At 35.1% G+C, this 18739-nt stretch overlaps 1 protein-coding gene across 1 annotated transcript in view; it reads right to left on the bottom strand.

Moving 5' to 3' along the window:
- Positions 1-18739, bottom strand: part of PRKCA (protein kinase C alpha) — a 438280-nt gene that overhangs the window by 227727 nt on the left and 191814 nt on the right. The window contains exon 3 of the mRNA XM_027873394.1: positions 10726-10808. Within this exon, the coding sequence (XP_027729195.1) occupies positions 10726-10808 (83 nt within the window). The remainder of the gene's footprint in view (positions 1-10725; positions 10809-18739) is intronic.

Here is an 18739-nt window from a genome sequence, read left to right as displayed (position 1 = left end):
TAACATGTGTTTTTAAAACTTTGGGTTACAAATTTTCTCCCTTCCTCCTTCCCTACCCACCCTTATTGAAAAGGCAAGCATCTCAGTAAAGTTATGGATGTGTAGTCATGCAAAACACTTCCATAGTAGACATGCTGTGAAAAACTAAGTATATTTCCCTTCATCCTATCCTACCCCCCCATTTATTCTATTCTCTCTTTTGATCCCGTCCCTCTTCAGAAGTGTTTGCTTTTGATTATTCCCCTCCCCCAATCTGCCCTCCCCTCTATCAACCCCCTCCTCTCTTGTCCTCTTCCCCCCTTATTTTCTTGTAGGGTAAGGTAGATTTCCATACCCCATTGTGTATGTTATTCCCTCCTTAAGCCAAAACCTGTGAGAATAAGATTCACTCATTCCCTCTCACCTTTCCCCATTTCCCCTCCACTGTAAAAACCTTTTCTTGTCTGTTTCATGTGAACAGTGGCTAGATGATAAGACTCTGAGCAGTGACTAGATTATAAGAATCTAAGCAAGAGTTTTGGTTTTTTTTAAAAGAGTAAAAAATGTAGTTCAAGAAAGCTAACCGACATATCAATTAAGTTCAACATTATCTCCAGTGTTCCACACCTACAGTCCCTTACCTCTCTTTGCAAAGAAGAGTGAAAGCTATCTCTCTTGGGGGCCAAGATTGGTCATTATAATTACAGAGCATTCAATTTCGATTTGTTGTTTCTGTTATTCCCATTCAAAATATTGCATTTATCATGAATATTATTTTCCTGGTTTTAATTATTTTACTTTGGATCATTTCGCAGAAGTCTTCCCATGCTTCTTCATGTTTTTTCGAATTCATCACTTCTTAAAATATGATACTATTCTATCATTTATACATTACGGTTTGTTTATCCACTCACCAGTCAATGGGAATTTACTCATTATCTTGTATGTCACACCCTTATCAGAGAGATTTTATGCAACAAATTTTCCCCAAATGATCACTTCTCTTATTCTACTTATATTGATTTTTCCTTTATTTTTTAATAGCTTCACAAACTTGAAGGTTTGACTGAAAGAAAAGCTTCTCTATCTTTACACATGTTAATTTATTTCATTTAGTGTGTTTCCAAATATTTGGATGACTACATCAGCCTTTTACATGCTTTCCCCTTCCTGTAGTCTCCAGGATTCTGCTACCCTGGTGCAGTTTTTAAAAATTCACCAGAATATGTGATTATTACAGAATTGTCTACTATACAAAATTATGTAGATATTTTCCTCTCCATAGCCCAAAGTCATTTGCTGAAGACTTTGGAGATTAATGAAAATAAAACAGCTGAAAGAAAATGTAGCTTAGAGTGTAATACTTCCAAATGCTTTAACCCCCTTGAACAGATTTTCATGTTTCCATTCCCTTGACTCTTTTTAAAACTTCTCCAGCTAAAACGTATTTATGAAAAAACATGCTGAGCAAAAATAAATACTTTATTTTAATTGTTGCTGTCTTTCAGCCCTATGTATTTTATTCCCTCAACCCTAATTTCATGGTTCAAAGGGAAATTCTGAATTAGAGTATTTGGTATAACTTCCAAAAATGTCCATCTCCATTGGTTTGAGTGTTCTTTGAACAAGATGGCCCCCATGCCTAGAACATTCTTCTTGATTACTTTGGCCTCGAGAAACCCCTAGTTCTTCCTTTGAAGGATCAGCTTATGCCAACTAATTCATGAAGTCTTTCTTGATCTCTCCCCTCAGCCTTCTGAGCCAGGAGAGAGAGACACAGAATTATTCATTAGAAGAGTGAACAAAGAGGGTGGCTTGGTTTCAGGGAAGAGGTATGAGAACAGCTGGGAAGGATAGTTGGATGAAGAAGGCTAAAATAGGTCCAAAACAAAGATTCACAAGCACAGTCTCAGAATCCCCACTGTCTGCCTCCCTACTGTTCCTCTGGGTGATATGCTTATACTGCAGCATTTACATTTTAAAAATGGTTGCCATTATTAGGGATCTTAAGTAAGAAATGTATGACAAAAGGTCACTGCCTGATTCAGATGCAAAATGAGTTCAAGAAACTGTAGTAATATATGTAGATCTTTAGGACACTATCATGAAGTATAATTCAAGGAAAACCTCAGGTCCTTATCAATCCTCAATTATCTCTGTTTCTTCAAGAGCTTCTTTGCTTCTTAGTAAAAACTCCAGGGGCATTCATAATATGTCATACATATTTTTATTACAGAATTTCCAGTGTATCAGTTCCATAACTTTTATTCTTGAAGACAATAGCTATGAGTAGCCTTTTATATAATTTATAACTTATCTTCCTTTTTTAAGAAACATATTGGACAGTGTCAAATGTTGTGATCATAGAATTACAGAATTTCAAGAATAGGGACTTGAACAGCCACCTAGCCAACCCCTTGGTTGAAAGGTACCTTCATAACCATATATCCAAGGTCCTTTCTTGAGCTGAACTAGCAAGCATTCAAACTCTACTGCAGAGAGTGCAAGTCCAATGGGCTGGCCACATTGTTCAAATGCCAAATGTATTTTTGCCTGAAATACTATTTTACAGAAAACTCACACAAGGCAGGCATTCGCATGGTTGTCAGAAGAAGTGATACAAGGACACTCTCAAGGTCTTTCTGAAGAACTTTGGAATCAATTGTGAGATATGGGAAACACTGGCACAAGATGATCCAGCATGGCATGCCTGTATCAAAGAAGGTGCTGTGTTCTATGAGCAAAGGGGAATTGGGATAGCTCAAAAGAATATAAAAAAGGGCAAATTTAGAGACATTTCCTTCTCAAATGATCATGCTGACTATTTGTGCTGACCTATGGTGGAGCCTTCCAAGCTTATGATTAGCCACAGCTGAATGCACTGTATATTGACCCTGATATCATGATGTCATTTTGATCCTCTTCGAATATAGACAAACAACAAAAATATCCAAAAAGTGGTCCTCTAGACTCCAGCTGAAAATTTCCAACTGGGGGAAGCCTCCACATTTCAAAACAGCACATAACAGTTTAGATCATTCTAATTTTTTTTAATATTTTAGATATTCTGATTTAAAAATAATATTTTTAGACAGCTCTAATGATTTTTCTCTCCTCCAGGCTAAATATATTTAGTGACTTCCACCAATTCTCACATGACATGGATTCAAGGAGCTTTACCATTCTGCTTACCCTTCTCTGGACACTCTCCATGCTACAAATGTCAATTTAAACCTACGGTGCCCAGGAACTGAACATAGCATTCCATATTATTAAAAAGTAATATATAAATATTTTGTTCATCATTCTAAAAAATTAATCTATGGGTTAAAAATTATGCTAACCTATGAATATTTTTCACCATTCCTTTAAAAAAATTTTAAACAGCTTCATGAAAAAGGACATAAAAGTCCACAAAGGGAGAACTGTTTCTAATTTTTATTCCTGCTTTTCAAGAAAGCTACTGCATTTCTAGTTAGGAATAAGAAACTCTCAGGTGAGGAAACTCCTTTGATCAATGCAGCTCAACACTTTCTCAATAACTTATAGTGTCAGAGAGTTTCCTAGAGGACTGAGAAGTTAATTGACTTGCCCAGGGTCACACAGTCAATATATGTCAGAGACAGAACTTGAACCCAAATCTCTTTGCTTTTAAGTGGCTTTCTAGCTATAATTCAAGCTACATTCACTTTTTCTGCAGTAGTCATCTAAGGACCTGAGCAGACTCCAATTGCCCAAATTATTAACATATGAGCGACTCACATGTAGTGTGTAACTTCACATGCCACCTCATTCGTGTTCCACCCTGAAAATGGCCTTCACCAATGCAGATTAACAATTCAGTTGTAATTTATAATCTTAGAGAGTTACCTAGGGCACAGGAGAGTTAAATACTTTGCCCATGATTAGATAACCAGTACATATCAAAGTCAGACTAGGAACCCAGGTTTTCCCGACTCCAAGTCAACTCTCTACCACTATGCCATGCTATCTCTATGAATAAATTTGTGGGTTTCCAAGTTTTAAAAATTGATTAGAAAAAAAATTATCCCATTACACACCTACTATATGTGAGACCCTATGTGAATAACAAAGAAGTTCCTGATTCAAAGAGTTCATGCCATAAACAGGGGAGATAAGATATTCAGGAAAATAATATCACAATGCTGTAATAAAGATATTTCAAGGAAAATGTTAAGATAAGAAAAAGTCATAAACACAAAATGCTTAAAAGGAGGAAATATAAAGTATAAAAAACAAGTTTGATCTTAATCTTCCTATACAGTTTTGTCTACTTTCTTCTTCCACAGAAAAGCTACTCTTATTATTCTAAAATTATTCTATGAAGTAAAGCTGAAAATCTTGCAAATTCTTCAAGATGCAAATCCAAGCAACCAAAATAGACAATAAGACACATTGTCTGTATCTGTAAGTTCAAGCCAAATTCCAATGAATAAATGAGATATTAATTACATCTGGGCTGTGTTCTACCCTGTAAATAATAAAAGTAATTTTAAGTGTGTCAAAAAAGGGGGAGGGATGAAGTATCTATGTGCAAGAAAAACTTAATTAGCCCTAGATTTTCTCAATTCTGACATGCAGAGGAAATACTCTACTTCAATGTCTATGGCCTCAAAATGAATACCCACAGTATACAAATTAGTTTTAAAAATTGAAGGAAAAATTCCTTTTATAATACAAATATGATCCTAATAACTAAAAACAGGAAAGAACAAAACAAGAGAAATTATAGACCAATATCATTAATGAATACTAATTCAAAAGTATTAAATAAAATTCTGGCCTAAGGACTAAAGCAGTAATAGCAAAAAATTATTCACTATGATCAAGTTGGAATTGTACCAAGAATACAAGGGTGACTCAACACTAAAGAAACAATTAATATAATAAACCGTATCAAAAACAAAATCATTCTAAAGCATGTGATTATATCAATGGATAAAGAAAAAAATATTTCACAAAATATAAAAGTCACTCATGCTTTTAAAAAAGAATATCCATTAACTAAGGACCTTATTTTTTAAAATACTATTTTAAAAGCATGTATCTAAAAGCAAAGATAGCATTATATGCAATGGGAAATAATAAAAGTTTCCCAAAAAAAGGATGACCACTTTCCCCACTATTATTTGACATAAGGTTATATAATAGCTAGAGCACTGGACTTGAACTCAGGGAGACCGGAATTCAAAATCCTCAGTCACTTTCCAGCTGTGTGATTCTAGTCAATTGACCTCTCTCAGCCTCCATTTCTTCATGTATAAAATGGGGCAAAAATAACACCTTCCTTATTGTTCAGATCAAATGAGATACTACGAGCAAATCTTTAAGTGTTATGTAAATGCTAGTTATTATTGCTGTGTTTGGAATGTTCATGATAGCACAAGGCAAAAAAGAGAAATTAAAGACATAAAGATAGACAAAGATGAAACAAAACTATACCAATCAGCAAATAATATGATGATTTACTTAATAATTATCAGGAACTGTAAAAAAAAAACCTGATAAAAATAGTACCTTTGGTAATTTGTCATAACATAATGAACCCAGAAAATTCAATAATATTTCTATGAAAGAATAACAAAATCTTAAGGAAATAATAGAAAGGGAAGTCTTATTTAAAAAAACTAAAAAATGAATAAAATATCTGGGAGTGGATCTAACAAAGCATATTCTAGATGTTATGACTACAACTACAAAAAACTCTTAAGTGAAATAAAGAATCATGCAAATAAATCAAGTAATATCCAGTACTCAGGAATGGGCTATGACAATATGACTAAAATGATGATTTTCCTAAATTAATTTGTAAGATTTTAGTGCTATACCAATTAAATTACCAAATGGATACAAGAGGACATAACAAAATTCATTTGGAGGAAGAAATCTAGAATTTCTACAGGAAAAAGCAGAAATAAAAGATGAAGGGAACTCAAAGTATATTACAAATTAGTAATCATCAAAACCATTTTGTATTGGCTAAAAAACAGAAAAGGAGAGGGCAGGGATTGTCTTTTCCCTCTTTCTGTATCCCAGCACTTAGCATAGCATCTGGCACATAGTTGTTACTTAATAAATATTTATTGAATGGAGAAAGATGACCCAGAAACAATCATATTAGATAATTCAGTCTTCAATAAATGCAAGAATATAAAGAAGGGGGGAAGAATACCCTATTTGATCTAATTTCTAAGGAATTTGGAATGAATTGGAATTGGAAACTGAAATTGAAAATTGGAATTGGAAAAATTAGTTCCACACCTTAAATACCACATAGCGCACTGATCTCAAAATGAATTCATACCATAAAACAAGAGAGAACAGTATTAGGTACCTTCACAACTAAAACTAAGGGAAGAATGCTTAATAAGGGATAAAAGGGATTACAAAATATAAAAATAAATAATAAAGTAAAAAAATGAACTAAATAATATATATTATATGAAATTGAAAAAGTTTTGAACCAACAGAATCAACATAACTAAGATAGGAAGCAACTGATTTGGAAAAAGTACATCTATTTTTCACAGGCTCTAATATCCAGGAAATTAAGTGTGCGTGTATTTACATATATATATATATATACACACACATATATATATGTATACACATACCGAAAAGTCAAACCTCAGTGAATAAGCGGTTAATAATATTAATACTTTTCAAAAGAAAAGTTGCAAACTATTAACAACAGTAGAAAAAAAAAGACTGCCACTAATCATTAATAATAAGGGAATGCAAATCAAAACAAATTTGAGTTTCACTTCACACCTAGCAAATTGACAAAAATGACAAAAGATGGAAATTGAAACTGCTGGAGGTATTGTCGGAAGACTGGCACATTACTATACTGTTATGAAGCTATGAATTTGTTTAATCATTCTGGAAAGCAATTTTGATCAAGAGATCTTACTGCTATGAAGAACGAAGTCAAGGATAGAAGCAAAAGTACAACATACACCAAAATAATTAGAGCAGCACTTTTACGTAGTAGCAAAGAATTTACAAAGTAGATGCTCATAGATTAGAAAATCAATTTTTAAAAATCGTTATATCCATAATAACTAAGCAGGATTCGCTGAGAAAGAGATATGGAAATATCTTTCTTCCTTCCTTCACAGCGGTTGGAAATAATGGGGATTAACCATGGTATATATTGTCAGACTTGACTGATAGGTTGGTTAGCTTTGCAAGACTTTTTTTCTCTTTCTTTTTCTTCTTGGTTATAAGGAATTGTTAGCATCCTAACAAATGAAGAAAATGAAGTTCAGAGATGTTCAATAACCTGCTCATGGCCTTATAACCAGTAAGTTTCAGATGTATAAATATAACTCAGTCAGATGTTATTTCCATAAGATAATACTAGATAATTAAGAATAAGACCTCAATATTCAAAAAGTACTTTAAAGTTTAAATTATACATTGCTTACAATATACCTATGAGGTAATGAGCTAGGTATTCACATTTCTATTTTACAGAAGAAACTGAAGCATGTCAAGGTTAAGTGACTTGCCTAGGGTCACTAAGTTAAGTGTAAGAGCAGAGAATTGAGTCCAGGTTTCCTAATCCACCTCCACCAATATTTCCATCCTTTGATGGCACATAGTATCTCTTTCACTCATTAGGCATTTAATCATAAACTGATTTATGACATTTACTACTGTGGGAGGATCAAGTGTAATAAAATAAATAGAAGCCTATCTCTATCAAAATCACTCTTTAGCTTTTAATAATTCTGAAGGTAATACATGCTACGTGGAAGCAGGAGATTACTTGTGTGTGATACAAAATATCAGTATTCTTTAACTTATCATGTGTATACATTTTGTCTCCCAAACTGACTTGCCTGATTGCAGTTAACATGAAGGCAAGTGGCCTTCAATATCTAGCATTGTGCTATGCACATAGGAGGCACTTAATAACCGTTGCCCAAATAAAAGAAGAAATAAATACTATCATTTTAATACAAAAAGCAGAACTACATATTATATCTTTCACAGGCTCTAGTATCCAAGACATGTAGGAAATTATACACATAAAGACGAAAAGTCAAAACCCGAAGAGTAAGTGGTTAATAATAGAAACACTTTTCAAATGAAAAGTTGCAGGGCAGCTAGGTGGTGCAGTGGATAGACGACTGGCCCTGAAGTCAGAAGGAGCAGAGTTCAAATGTGACCTCAGACATATAACACACACTAGCTGTGTGACTCTGGGCGAGTCACTTAACCCCAATTGCCTCATCAAAAAAAAAAGTTGCAAACTATTAAAAACAGTAAGAAAGACTGCCATCATCCATTTGCTGGCTTTTTTAAAAGATTATTTAAAAAGCCCTTGAATACAGTTGAGAGGGAAGTAGGAAAAGTGCATGTCAAAACCAAAAGCCACAAAATATCTCCCCATTATATCTGGTACACTCTTGTATCCTCATATCCTTATATATAGTTTTAGGCTCTAAAATTAAGAATGATTTAGAAAATATGAAGAAATATGACAAAACTCTTAACATGTTGAAAAAAGAACTAACTCATTCTCTTCCAGTCACCCCTAATTTTCCCTTTTTCCTAACTTGCCTATTTCTTTTGAAATCATTCTTTCAGGCCACCAAGTTTTGCAACCTCAGGTACTATCATCTTTTCAATTCCCTCATCCCTTATATTCAATAGATTTCCTAGCTTCTTTCAAATAACAGATCAGGTACCACTTCCAAAGAAAGCCCACTTTGATTCTAATCCTTCTCACATTCTCATCACAAAATAACTTGTTTATATTTTGTGTGTTTTTTTCCTATGTGCATACTGTATTACCTGATAGCATGTAAACTCCTTAAAAGGCATAAAGTGTTTCCTTTTTTATTTTTGTATTCTCAGTTTCTAGCAAAGTGCCTGGCATATATTAGGCACTTAATAAATGTTTGTTAAATGGATGAATGATTAACAGAACAAGAACACAGATGGTTCAAAGAACTGAACAATAGATCTCCATTTTTAGTTAAGTATTATTAAAGAAATTAAGAAGTATTTGAAACAGATGGAGAAAAAGGGATTGAAATAAATTCAGTGAGAAATATCTATTTCTCTCCCTCTTGCTCTATCACCATGATCACTGCTACTACATTCCCAGCATCAGGGAGAAAGGAGAGAAATGATAAAATAGAGAAAGAGGAAAAAAAGACAGAGAAAAGTGCAAGGAAGAAGAGACAACACGTAAAATTATAGTCCCTTAATGTTTTGGGTCAGGTAAAAACAAAAGGGGTAGAATAGATGTAGTCATGTAAAAGGATATTGTAGGATAAATAGTATTCCTACTTATTCCTTTTCTAAGCCCTCAAACTGAGATTGTTTAGCATAAAACAAGGAAGAAAAAGAAGAGGAGTAGAAAAAGGTCAAACGAAAGTTTTGCAAGACTAGGTATGAGGCCAAAGAACAAGGCTAATAGTCCAATATTCTGAATACTACCCCATCTATTGTGTACTTTGTATTGTATCCCCTTGTCAAATGGTCACTATTAACTTCTATCACTGCCTATGTGAAAACAAAGGAAAGGAGTTCCAAATTCCACAAAAATTCCTTCTTTTTTTGGAAAAATAATTAGCTGTAACTTGAATGAAAAGTTTATTGAGAAAAAGTAGTGAAGGCTTGAGAGGACAAGTGCCAATGGTAGGATTCATTTCAACCACATAGTTCAAATAAGTATTTGAACTGAATATTTGAAATAGAAGAGATAATCAATATATTTTTTCAAGCAAAGAAAGTAAATGGAAATAAGAAATGAGGCATTTAAGAATCTTTTTTGGGCTAGGTTTTGATTTGTCATAAATTTGACTTATCACAAAATAAATACCCATAAACCAGTGACAGAGGAATACCTAGTACTAACATATGTATGTATTTTAATGGAGGATTTATGGAAGGACATAGATAAGAATCTCTGAGGACTCATCTTCCAATGAGTTTTCTAGTAGCCTTTTCCATCTCATCTTTTTCAACCTTCTCTTATGCTAACTAATGTCAGTTCAGGGAGAGAATGAATGGAATATTATTGTAGCACCTGTTTTTTTAAACTCCTTAAATCCATTCTATCACTTTTATTTTTATCCTCTTTCTCTAACTACTTTTTAGATGTTAATATTCTCCATGTATTTTTATATTTTGACCAATATATCCCATTTCTAGAACAACTGAGAAATGCAAGGAGATAATGGTAAAGACAGAATAGAATTAGGACATAAATAAGCTACATTATATGTTCAGACAAAGAAAGCTTCTGAAAGTATTGTTGTTCTAAACAGATGTTAAATTATTTTATTCAACAGGGGAATTTATAATGCATAATGAAAAGGCATCAAGCATCACAGGAAGCAAACAAGTAACATTTTATTACATCAGTGGAGTGCAATAAAAGACTCATTATTCAACAAGCCATTTGAAGTGGAATGAAACCAGATTTATGTTCCCTTTATGATTCATCAATATGTTTACAGGAGAAATTACAAGTATTTTATATAGTGGGACAAACTTTGCATAGTAACGTGCAAAATAAACATGACAGTCATGGCTTTGAACTCAGTGTCATTAACCTGTTATTTGGTGCAACCTAATGATGTATGAAAGTTCCCCAGGAGAGAATGCCATCTATCATCATTCCATGCAAAAATGTCCAGAGAAACATTGTAAAAATTGTCTGACAAAGACTCTGTGAACCAGCAAACATTTGCATATACTTACATCAGTGTCAGGTCCTTTATCTGCACCCGGACAAGAGAAAGTGACAAATTCATGGCACCTCTTGTGAACAACAAAACAGCAAACTGGTAGGGAGAAAATAAAACCACAATTAGAGAAAGTTCTCACTTGCTCAAACAAATTCAATTTGACTATAAATGTAATGCTTTAAAAAGCAATCACATGGCATTCATTCAAAGACTTATAGTATTCACTACTGAATTAAATATAGAGGCATCACTACCTTCAATAAATTTTAACCTTCAATGATTGTACATTGTTAGTCATAATCAAGTCCGGTAATATATCTAAGTCTTAGTTTCCTCACCAATTCAGAATAATAATAAATATAATACCTATATCTTGAATGGTTGTTTGGAGGCTGGAATTAGATAATATAACTTTGCAAAGTTTCAAGTGTGAGTTATCATCATAATCTCTATGTGTATGTATATACTCACACACATCTATGTGTATATACACACACATATACACATATATACATGTGGGTGTGTATGTACGTATGTATACACCTTGTAATAGGACAACTAGGTGGCTCACTGGATAGAGTGTTGGGCCTGGAATCACGAAGACCTCAGTTCAAATCTGGCCTCGGATACTTTCTAGCTATGTGACCCTGGGCTAGTCACTTAACCCTACTTCGTTCAGTTTTCTCATCTCTAAAATGAGCTGGAGAAGGAAATGGCAAACTCCAGTATCTTTGCCAAGAAAATCTCAAATGGGGTCATAGAGAGTAAGACACAACTGAAACAACTAAACAACAACAAAATGACACATATATATTACAAATAACACAGAATTATCCTCCTCATACTTAAGGAATTCATTCACCAATCCACCAATATAAAATGAAAGAATGTTATGTTCCATGCTATCTTCCAAAAGGCATCATGGCACAATAAATAGAAAGCTACACTTGGAGTAAGACAAGTTCAAACTCTGCTTCTGACACATTTTAAATGTGCGATGATATTACTTAACCTCTCAATGACCTATGCAACTTTCCAGGACTATAAGTTACACATGGATTATGGAATTTCAGTGGTGGGTGGGTGAGAGGAATCTCCACACTAAAAGTTCACAATACAGCTAGATTTTTTTTCTTTTAATTATACTTAACATCTTTGCAGAATCTCAAAGTTAGAAAGGACTTGATAGGTCACCTATTGTCAACGTCTTGTTCCAGATGGCTTGCTTCCACTGTGCCCTCTGGAATGCCTGTTGCATGGACAACAAATTTTCCTTCATTTTAAATCTATTCCTCTCCCACTCCTTCCGTCTACGAGCTCTCACTGAAACCTGACTGCCCCTTGATGACAAAACCCTGTGCACCGCCCCCTTCTCTCCTCCCATTGTCTTTCTAACAAACACTTACAATCTGGCTTCCAACCTTGTCATTTCACCATAACCCACCTCTCAAAAATTACTATTGATTTTAGTTGCTAAATCCAATCATATTTTCTCAATACTCATTCCTGGTTTTCCTTCTACTTATCTAACTGATCCTTCTCTGTCTCCTTTGCTGGATCCTCTTCCAGATCACACCCTTTAACTATGGGTATGGGATTCTGTCCTGGACCTTCTTATCTTCTCCCTCTACATTACTTCATTTGGTGAGATCATCAGCTCTCATGGATGAAATTACCATTTCTATGTTGATGATTCTCAAATCTACCTTTCCTGCCCCAATCTCTCTGCTGATGTCTCATCTTATATCTCCAACTGACTTTCAGACATTTTGAACTGAATGTCTATTAAACATCTCTAATTCATTATGTCCAAAACTGAACTCATTATCTTTTCCCCTAAACCCTCACCCATCCTGTACCTTCTCTATTTCTATAGAGGACAACACCATCCCACCTAGTGCCTAAAGCTCACAACCTGAAGTCAATATTATCTCTCACTGCCCACATCCAAGCTATTGCCAAGGCTCTAGATTTCACTTTGCAACATCTCTTGAGTACTTCCCCTTCTCTCCTCTGATATGGCCACCACTGTAATGAAGGCCCTCATCACCTCACACCTTGATTATTGCAATAGCTTCCTGGTAGGTCTACATGCCTCAAGTCTCTCCCTACTCCAATCTATCCTCCATTCAGCCACTAAGGAGATTTTCCTAAAGCACAGGTCTGATCATGTCACTTCCCTACTCAATAAACTCCAGTGGCTTCCTATTGCCACCAAGAACAAATACAAAATGCTCTTTTGGCATTCAAAGCCCTTCATAACTTAGACCCCTCCTACATTATCATTTTCTTAAACCATACTCTCTGACATATACTCATCCATCCAGTGACACTGCTTCCTAATGGTTCCATGAACAAATACTCCATCTCTCAGCTCTAGGCATTTTCTCTGGCTGTCCTTCATGCCTGGAACACTATCCCTTCTCTGCTCTGACTACTGACCTCTCTGGCTTCCTTTAAGTCCCAACTGAAATATCATCTTCTGCAGGATGCCTTGTCCAACCCCTCTTAACTCTAGTGACTTCCCTCTACTAATTGTTTCCTATTTACCCTGCAAATAGCTTTCTATGTGTGTGTGTGTGTACAAGCGCGCACACACACCCATACACATATTTATTTATTTATTTGCATATTGTCTCCCCCATTAAATTGTAAGCTCCATGAGGGCAGGGATTATCGTTTCTTTTTTTTTTATCTCCAGTGCTTAGTACAATGCCTGCGATATAATAGGCACTTAATAAATGCTTATTGATTGATTCCTTTACAAAGCATGACATAGCTAAAATCTGACCAACTCCAAAAATCATAAACACTTTGTGAGTTCAACAAACGTTGTTTTTATGTGCTAAAAGTGCTCAAGGAGACTACCAAATATCTGCTATACATTTGTTCAATCAACAAATATTTATGGGCTACCAAATTTCAAAATGTGAACAGAACATTTCATAAAATTACAGTCTACTCATTTGTGTTTGATATTGGCTGATTAAAGGCACAGCTACATGTCCTAGAAAGCACTGGGGCAAGGATCTACTTCAAAACCAAGTAACAGCTTTTTGCTATTAACAAATTATAAATGTCAGTAGGTGAAGAAGTCTGAAATCATAAGACTTTGAGCTAGAAAGGTGCTTTCAAAAACCTCTAATCCAACTTCCTGCAGATAAGAAAATTAAAGTGTTGAGAGTTTAAGTGACTTAACTAAGCATAACTTACTGCAAATTCAAAGCTTTTCCCACTATATCATACTGAGTTTCATCTTCTTCTGAATTCCTATAATACTTTTTTATACTATTCATGTGGTACTTATATTGGGATATAAAAGCAAGGAGCAGCAAAAGAAAGAGAATTGTAACAGACTGATATCAATAATGAGTGAATATTATGATTCAATTTTCTTAAATCCTAGTAAAAAATCTTCATCGAGATGACCAAAAAGCTTAAACGTAAGCAATTTAGATTTATAGTAGGAAAGCAATGATGGTTCAAAATTAGATAAATAATTAGCATAATTAAGCACATTCAAATAAAAGTACATGATTATACCAATGAATGCAGAAAAAGGCTTTAACAAAATGTAACACTTATTTAAACAAAAATCTTTTCAAAGCATAAAACTATATTCTGGACCTATACTGACTAGCATGTCTGGTAATTCCTTCTTGGGAATGGAATGAAATGAGATACTTACAGACCACCTAACAATTAACAAAAACTTTTCTTAACAATAGTATGGAAAAGATATTCAGCAGGGATATAACACTAATTCAGTTGGACATAGATGTCTGGCTTCCATGGTGTCACATCTTGGCCAAACTCCTTTAGTATTAGTTTTGTCAAGGTTTTGTTTTTTGTTATGCTGTTGTTGTTTTTTACTTGAATTACCCAAACATTATTTCAATGATTCAAGCCTTAGTCCCTTAAGTCAATTTGTTCTTAAGAATGGCTTTGTTGATTGATGGTGTCTGAATGCAGACTGAAGCATACTTTTTTTTTAACTTTATTTTTCTTGAGGGTTTTTTTTGTCTATGCTTTCTTTCACAACATGACTATTATGGAAGTGTTTCGCATGACTACACATGTATATATAAGAACAGTTTAAATAATTAGTTATATTAGGTGCTAATGGCTGGGCCAGGGCAATGTATTAAAAAAAATTATATTGCCTGAAATAATTTAAAGAATTAGTACTTTGTCAGATTAACAAGGGGTTACTTTATAGGTCTAGACAAAATAATTTAAAATGTATTTAGAAAAACAAAAAAATCTAGAATTTCAAAGGAAATGAAGAAAAACAAAAACATGTAGAACCTAGATTATACCATAGATCAATAACCATCATGTTTTGGGAGGAAGCAAGGTTTATGCAGGATTCTGAAGAAGGGGCTGACATTTAATAAGTAGTGAGGCATGGTAGAAGAGCTGTGGATTTGGAGTCAGGCCCTACCTTGGTTTCAATTTTACTTTGGGAATTTTAGCTACATGAGAGTGGACACAAAGTTGACACTTTATCACCCTCTTCTTGATACTCTCTTCTTTCTAGGGTTTTGTGACACCATTCTTTCCTCCTATGTGTCTGATCTCTACTCAATATCCTTTGCTGGATCTTCATCTAGGACATGGCAACTTACCATGGGCATCCCACTGGGCTCTGTCCAAGACCCTCTTCTCTTCTCCCTCTATACTATTTTACTTGGTGATCTCATCATTTCCCATGGATTCGATTATTATCACCTTGCTGATGATTCTAAATCTACTTATTTATCCCTAAATTCTGTTGACCTCCAGACACATCTTCCACTGCCCACTGGACATTTCAAAGTGGATGTCTTGTAGACATCTTAAACTCAATATGCCCAAAACTGAACTCAGTTTCTTTCTCCCCAAAACCTCCACCCTTCCAAACTTCCCTATTACTAATGTGGGCACCAGCATCACCCGAGTCCCACAGGCTAAAAACTTAAGTGTTATCTACAACTTCTCATTCTCACCACTCATGAGAGTTGCCAAGGCCTGTTCACTTCATCTTTGTAATCACTCTCATATATGCTCTCTCATCACCATAAACATGGACTACTGTAATAACCTTGTGGTTGGTCTCCATGTCACAAAACTCCTTACACTTCAGTTCATTCTCTAACCGGCTGTCAAAGTAACCTTCCTAAAGCACAGGTGCGACCATATCACCTCCATACTCAATGAACTTTAGTGGCTTCTAATCACTTCCACAATTCAATGTAAAATCCTCTATTTGGCATCCACATTCCTACATAAGCTACCCTACCTTTCCAGTCTTCATAAATCTTGTACCTCCCATCTCCCACCCCCAACACCCATATACATGCTCTCTGATCTAATTACACTGGTCTGTCTTGCTTTTCCTTGAACAAGACATTCCATCTCCTGACTCCAGGCATTTTCACTGGAGACATCATACATGGAATGTTTTCTTCCTCCACCTCCTGGTTCCCTTCGTATATATGTGTATATATGTATGTATGTATGTATGTATGTATGTATGTATAGGCAAATATATATATGTATACCTACATATACATACACACACACACACACATATATACACACACACACACACACACACACACATATATATATATACACACACACACACATATTTGTGCCTAATGGTAGCCATCTCTAGGGTAGAGGAGGAGAGGGAAGAAAAGAAGAGAAAAAAAGAAAATGACATGATAATTTTATTATATGTTTAAATACAATAGCAAGTTGTACATAATAGATTTGCAGTTTCATGTATAATCATCTTTTTTTCTATTCTACTATGTTATGGAAATCCTTATTTTATTTCTGAAGTTCAGGATAAAATTTTAAAAAATTTTAAAAATTCTAGTGCCTTCCTTCTGCTGATTATTTCAAGGCTAGACGTAGTTACTTTACAGGGCTGCTGGAAGATAATGGATACAGAGCATTTTGCAAACCTCAAAGTACTATATAAATGGATTATTATTATTAGTAGTAGTAGTAGTATTACCAGATAAGGAGAACATTTTAGATGGGAATAACAGCATATACAAAAAGTACCAAGGAGAAAGAATGCAGATTATATTTGATGAATGGTGAAGAAACCAGCCTAGCTAGAGCAGAGGATTCATATGGAAAGGTAAAAGAGAAGACTGAAATAGGAAGTTGGAGGTTACCAAGTTAAGGAATTTGGACATTATTCTATAAACCAAAAGTTCTCAACCTTGGGTTTATGAACTTAAAAAAATAATAATAAATTGACAACTGTGTTTCAACATAACTGGTTTCCCTTGTAATCTTACATATTTTATTTTAAGCACTTAAAAATATTATTTTGAAAAAGAAGTCCATAGGCTTTACCAGACAGCCAAATGGAACCATAAAATATACAGACAGACACACACACACACACATACAAATACACACATACACACAAAGGTTAAGAGGGGTAGGTGATTAAATAATTACAGCTGTGCTTTAGGAAGATTTTTCTACAAGAAATACATAGAATGAAATGAAGAGGGAGGTGCATGAAGGGAAGGAAGCTATTTAGGAGGCAATTACATTAGTCCATTAGTGATGAGGACCTGAAGCTGTGTGTCAGTGGGATAGGACAGGACAAGACAGAGTGAGTGTGGGAGAGGAAAGAAAAGGGAAGCAGAAGGAGACAAAGGAGAAAGTTGAAAGGAGAGGAAGGGAAGAGAAGAAAAGAAAGAAGGAGGTGAAAAGAACAAGATAAAGAGGCAGGGCAAAGCGGAAAAGAGCAAAGAAAGGAGAAGGGTAAAAATGTCCTCCTTATCTCAGGAGAGGGAAAGAGTAAGGAGAAGAAGGTTCTAAGAAGTGGGGAAGAAGGAGAAGGAAGGTGACGTTGTTGTGCATCCTTGGTTCTCAAAGAGAGCCAATGACATCATGAGGGTGATGTCTTATGTAAAATTATTTGCCTCACTCTCTCCTCCAGAGTCATAGAAGTCCAGTGGCAAGACAAAAGTCAAGATTACTGGTGATGGCTCAAGATGCAAAAGGTGACTTTGGCCTTTTTAAACTAGGATCTTTGTCAGGTGGTGGTGGAAATGACAGGTCCTAGTAACTGATTAGACAAGGAAAACAATTAAGGGTGAGGAATTAAGAGTTGACAGATTCCAGTTTGCAAGGCCATTGGTAACATTAACTGAAATAGGGAAGTCAGAGAAAAATTTATTTATGGAGGACAGATTGTTAGGGGGCACAGTAGATAGAGCACCGTGCCTGGAGTCAGAAAGACTCATCTTCCTAAGTTCAAATCTAGTGTCAGACACTTCCCAGCTATGTGACCATGGGCAAGTCAATTAACCCTTTTTGCCTCAGTTGCCCCAGCTGTAAAGTGAGCTAAAGAAAGAAATAGTAAACCAGTCTAGTATCTTTGCTAAGAAAACCCAAAACGGGGTCACAAAAAGTTGGACACAACTGAAAATGACTCAACAACAACTACAAATTTTTAGCTCAGTTTGGGAAATGAGATGGAGAGATTGACAAGGCAACCAGGTAAAGATTGCCAATCACAGATAGACATCAAAGACTGGGGAGAACTCAGGGCTAAAGATAAAGATTTAGGAGTTATCTACATTTGAGCTGTGGGAAGTAACTCTTAAATCCCTTGAAATAAAATGGGCAAATTACTGTAACCTGTGCGACAAAGAAAAATGTAGAATGAGGATGACGTTCTGCTGGTTGGAACAGAATTTTTGGCTTGTGATCTATAGATCATACTACTCTTAGTGGTTTTCTTTTGCCCTGGAGGGAAAAAATGATGCAAGCTGTGAGAACCGGACCTGGAGTTTTCAAGACTGAGTGCCTTTGCTGAAAGCAGGCAGTTTGGGTTTCCTTTTCTGATTGTGGAAGGGATCCTACAATGAAGGCTCTAATCTATGAAGACACCTGGGGCTGAGACAATAGACAGTACCACATTTGGCCAAGAAGAACGAAAGAACGATAATGATTCTCTCTCTTTCTCTCTCTCTCTCTCTCTCTCTCTTTTTCTCTCTCTTTCTCTC

The sequence above is a fragment of the Vombatus ursinus genome, unplaced genomic scaffold (assembly GCF_900497805.2).
Source record: "Vombatus ursinus unplaced genomic scaffold, bare-nosed wombat genome assembly UNPS02014801.1, whole genome shotgun sequence".
Taxonomy (NCBI): domain Eukaryota; kingdom Metazoa; phylum Chordata; class Mammalia; order Diprotodontia; family Vombatidae; genus Vombatus; species Vombatus ursinus.
Note: the sequence above shows the minus strand (reverse complement) of the source record. Positions and strands in the feature narration are given on the sequence as shown.